The following is a 5575-nucleotide window of genomic DNA, read 5'->3' on the forward strand; positions in this document are numbered from 1 at the left end:
CCAGTTGACCGAGTGTCTCCTGACGTTGTTCCATCGTCCAAATTGAGTAGTTGGACCTTAGAACGTCCCATTCCTAGTACACTTACTAGAGACCTGGGAAATTAGGATATTTAATTTAAAGTACTCGTTCCAAACGTTTCGTATTAATCTCGTATACGTATTCCGAATTAGGTACTCCGACTACGCATACGCAGCAGGCGGGACCCTCTCAGGGTCAAGCAGCGTGGGACTACTTGTGAGTGGACTTTGTTTTCGAATCTATGCATGGTTTTATTGATGAAAGATTTATGCATAATGTTTTTAATGATTTATTGAATATATTATATTCATGAGTTGAACTTGATGTTTTTATAGCGCTTTGGTAAAATATGTGGCTTTGGCATAGTTGGGTATTGAAAGTATATTTTATATGGATTTTGGGAAATATTATGCATGATGTTTTAAATGGTATTTTGGATATATTATTTATGAAATTGTTGAAAGTGATACTTTTATGAGGCATTGAAAATATATTTTGGGTTTTGACGTATTTGAGTATCTTGAGTATGAATATATGGATTTTGGGGATTTCTATATATATATATATATATTTGGCTATGTGTGAGGTACTTGGGTTGTTGAGATGAAATTGTGGAAAGTGGTGAGTATAGAATGTCAGTTTGGTGTGCTGTAAGCACAACCCTATGTACCTCCCCGGATGTGGAACTTGGATACGGAGACTTGAGATACTTGGAATTGTCGGGACCCGGGGCATCCTTGATGGGATGTTGCTGTAGACCCTTAATTGGGTAGTCTGCGCGCGTAGGACTGTTCACAGACGTACGGGTTTTGAGGTTACCGACGGTACGTTCTGGCTGAGAGTTGGTCCCCCAGTTGGACGGCTCGTTCCCTAGTCACATGGTGGATTGAGGACTCATCACGAGGACTCTGCCAGGGTGACTAGTCAAACAATCCCCCGGTTGGATTGTTTCCCCGGTACAACTAGGTGATGGTTATATTTATATTATATATATATATATCTCTTATATTATATATTTATATCTATTCATTCATTCTTGTTTCTCGGTGTGGATACTTCCTTGCCGGTCGTGCCAATGGGTACGCTTTCGAGAGTTTGGTTGTGGGATTTATAAGTTTTGGATGGTGGGTTTTGTAAAGCGTTCGTTTTGGATTTCAGACTTGGCATCTGGTATCGATTTGTTTTGATATATATATTATATATATATACATATATACGTGAGTATGACGGTTTTGAGATGCATGGGATTTCTTGCATGGTTTTCTAAACGGTGGGGTTATATTACGTTGGTTTACACTGAACTGAATTTATTTTTGTCCACTCACAATTTTCTGTTTTGCGCCCCCCCAGCCAGTAGTTGACTGAGCTCCGCAGTAGAGCCGGATCGTGCGCTTCCGAGCCTTGAGTCATCGTAGGACTCTTTCTTCATGTTATTTCCTTTGTACTCTGTTTTGTTGAAATTGAAGTTCTTAGACATGCTCTGTTATCGCCCCCGTTAGGGTTTGAATTGTGAGGCCGGAGGCCATTTTGTTGTAAACTGTTTATTCGATGTAAAGCATGCTGCTGGTTGGGATTATTCTGTATTTTTATGCAGGTTGAATTTAGTTGGTTTGTTCAATTCATAGGGGAGACTCTGCCAAAATTTTGGTAGAGAGTCTCGGTTTCTAGTAAGTGGGCCCGGCATCGGGGTCATATCCCGGGATCAACTCAGCCGTAACACGATATTGTCCGCTTTGGGCCCCCCCTCTCTGCCCTCACGGTTTTGTTTCTGGGAACTCACGAGCAAATTCCCAGTGGGTCACCCATCCTGGGATTGCTCTAGCCCCCAACTCGCTTAAATTCGGAGTTCCTACGACTCCGAAGCCAGTGAGCTCCCAAAAGGCCTCGTGCTAGATGGATGCGGGTGTGCACATATAAAGCACATCACCCCCACTCCGTTGGTTGATGTGGGATCTTACAATCCACCCCCCTTAGGGGCCCGACGTCCTCGTCGGCACACTCGCACCACACGACAGAGTGGCTCTGATACCAAATTGTCATATCCCGGGATCAACTCAGCCGTAACACGATATTGTCCGCTTTGGGCCCCCCTCTCTGCCCTCACGGTTTTGTTTCTGGGAACTCACGAGCAACTTCCCAGTGGGTCACCCATCCTAGGATTGCTCTAGCCCCCAACTCGCTTAACTTCGGAGTTCCTACGACTCCGAAGCCAGTGAGCTCCCAAAAGGCCTCGTGCTAGATGGATGCGGGTGTGCACATATAAAGCACATCACCACCACTCCGTTGGTTGATGTGGGATCTTACAGTTGAAATTGAAACTAGTTAAGCTGCTTGCTTGTTGGAAGAATGAAGATGGAATTGCACCAAAGAAGTGAGTAAGTTTGGAAAAATCAACAATAGTTTGAGTTTCAATGTCAGCAACAATGGCTTCACAAGGTATGTCACATCCTCTATTTGTCTCAAACATTCTTCTCCCTTCCTTAGGCTATTGGATTTTTCTTCCAATCTATTTAATGGCAACCTTGCTCCTGGGTTATGGAAGTGTTCTGAACTGCAGGTTTTTCGTGCCAATCACAATAACCTCTCAGGATTACTTCCAAAAGATATCTATAATGCTACCAAACTTTAAGAAATTGCATTACCCTCTCAATTCACTACTTGGAGCCATTAGTGATAAAATTGTCAACCTCACCAACCTTGCCATCCTTGACCTCGCCTTTAATCATTTTGGCGGCAAGCTTACTCCCAATTTGGGGGAGCTCTCCAAATTGAAATTTATGACCCTTGATTTCAACAATTTAGAAGGTCCTTTGCCCCAGTCTTTGATGAATTGCACAAACCTTGTAGAATGGCGTTTGGGATCCAACGACTTGGAAGGAGATATCTCCATGCTTGATTTTTCCAGACTTACTCAACTTACTAAACTTGACCTAAGGATGAATAACTTCACTGGTATGATTCCAGTAAGCCTTTATGCATGTCGGTCTTTAAAAGCCATTCGATTGTCTAGAAATCATCTAGAGGGACAAATAGAAGCCGAGATTCTTTCATTGAAATCCTTGTCCTTCTTCTCGCTTGCTGTAATATCTCACATCGACCAACGGAGAGGGGGTGATGTGCCTTATATGTATATGCCCATCTGTATCTAGCATGAGGCCTTTTGGGAGTTCACTTGCTTCGGAGTCATGGGAACTTCAAAGTTAACCGAGTTTGGGCTAGAGCAATTCCAGGATGGGTGACCCACTGAGAAGTGCTGGTGAGTTTCCAGAAACAAAACTGTGAGGGTATGGGGGGCCCAAAGCGGACAATATCGTGCTATTGCGGAGCCGATCCGGGGTGTGACAAAATGGTATCAAGAGCCACTTTGCCGTGTGGTGCGAGTGTGCCGAGGAGGACGTCTGGTCCCTAAGGGGGTGGATTGTAACATCCCACATTGACCAACGGAGAGGGGATGATGTGCCTTATATGTACATGCCTTCACGAGGCAAACAGACAATATCGTGCTACAGCGAAGCCGATCCCGGGATGTGACAATTGCTTACAACCGATTCACCAACCTCACAGGGGTTTTAATCAAATCACAGGGCCAATTCCAAGTTGGTTGGGGAATCTTCCTAGACTGCTTTATATAAGCTTCCCAAACAACCAAATTTCAGGTGAATTTCCACAGCAACTTTGTCGACTACCAAGGTTGGTTTATGAACCTATTGCATCTCAAGGAGACCAATATGAATTTGAATTGCCTGTCTTAGGCAACGGCAGCTTCTGTTCAACTCTACCACAAAAATTGTATTTTTATCTAGCAACGATAGACCTATCTAAGAATAACATTGTTGGTGATACACGTACTGATATCGGCCAATTGCAGCTTCTCTACATGTTGGTTCTTGACTCCAACAACTTCTCTAATATCATTCCAGACCAAATATCTAACTTAAAAAGTTTAAAGGTTTTGAAACTCTCCATGAATCACTTGTCTGGAATAATGCCATCATCATTGGCAAGCCTTAATTTCTTGAAAGAATTTAAGGCCTCATACAATAACCTCAAAGGACCAATACCAACAGGCACCCAGCTCCAAAGCTTCAATGCTTCTGCCTTTGAGGGGAATCCAGATTTTTGTGGTGCCCCACTCCCAAATAAATGCGGACCAAGTAGGTGCATTGATGCAGATAATAAGAACAATAAAGATGTGAACAATTATTAATAAAACATGGAGATACACATATTTTCGATTCGTACACAATCTACAAGATATGCTCCTCTATGTGATGATAATAGTCCCCCTGAACAGGATGAAAAGAAGGCTTAGAGGCTAGATATATATTATTAATATTGTACTTTTTATTTTGCATACTCAGTCCGAATATATGAAAACTGATGCATATGCATATAATACGGTTGTCAATTGTGAAGGATTGATGTCTATGTCTCAGTAAGGAAGATTAATGTCTATTGCTAATATAGAAAAATAAAAAATAAAAAATCTCCTGAATGTGAAAGTGCAATTGATATTAGAGAAGAAATCCAAATTAATGTGTTTTGGATTGGAATTCCCTTGCTGCTGTGCTTTGGCATGTGGGTCTCAAAGGTTATGTTTGAATATTGAAGTCTCCATTTGTTTTCCTGTCTTTTAACTTGGTTCATTACTTGTTGACATTAAGGAGGAAGAAACACATACATATATAGGTGTGCGTTCAGGGCTTCTAATGAAAGGACCCGCCCCGAATTTTTCATAAACCCGAGGCGAACCCTTTGGAATTCCTGACATCACTCCGATGCCAGGCCCACTTACTTAGGGTCGAGACTTCCTGCCGAAATTTCGGCAGAGTCTCCCTTATAAATTGGACATTCCCCAAAATTACAACCTGCATAAAAACGCATTTAATATTCACAACTGGCAGCATGCACAATATAATTTCATGCAATTCACACAAATGGCCTTCGGCCCTTCAATAATTTTCAACCAACTACCAGACCCGCTAACAACCAATTCAAATAAATTTTATGACTAACATTTAGTCTGCGGCTGCACCTAATAACCTTAGGCTGCCTACGTACCCTCTTTAAGGACCCGCCCCGAATTTTCTCAAAACCCGAGACGAACCCTTTGGAATTCCTGACATCACTCCGATGTCAGACCCGATCACTAAAGACCGAGACTTCCTGCCGAAATTTCGGCAGTCTCCCCTATAAATTGGACATTTCCCAAAATTTCAACCTGCATAAAAACACATTTAATATTCCCAACTGGCAGCATGCACAATATAATTTCATGCAATTCACACAAATGGCCTTCGGCCTTTCAATAATTCCTATCCAACTACCAAACCATTCAAATACCAAATATGACTAACATTTAGTCTGCGGCTGCACCTAATAACCTTAGGCTGCCTACGTACCCTCCTTGAGGGATCAAGCCACACGTAGTTCTTCCCTAAAACTCAATTCCCCACTTGGGCGATACCTTATTTCATTTCTTTGTATTTCATATAATCTCCCCATACGCCGGTACAACCAACGCCACGTATGGGGTCTGTCTCAACGTCGGATAAC

General features: G+C 42.3%; 1 protein-coding gene across 1 annotated transcript; it reads left to right on the forward strand.

The window, feature by feature from the left end:
• Positions 2533–4226, forward strand: LOC18780182 (receptor-like protein 2). The gene is made up of 2 exons (XM_020562258.1): positions 2533–2971; positions 3823–4226. The coding sequence occupies exons 1-2, from the start codon at positions 2533–2535 to the stop codon at positions 4224–4226; spliced, it is 843 nt and encodes a 280-aa protein (XP_020417847.1).

The sequence above is a fragment of the Prunus persica genome, chromosome G4 (genome assembly GCF_000346465.2).
Source record: "Prunus persica cultivar Lovell chromosome G4, Prunus_persica_NCBIv2, whole genome shotgun sequence".
NCBI lineage: Eukaryota > Viridiplantae > Streptophyta > Magnoliopsida > Rosales > Rosaceae > Prunus > Prunus persica.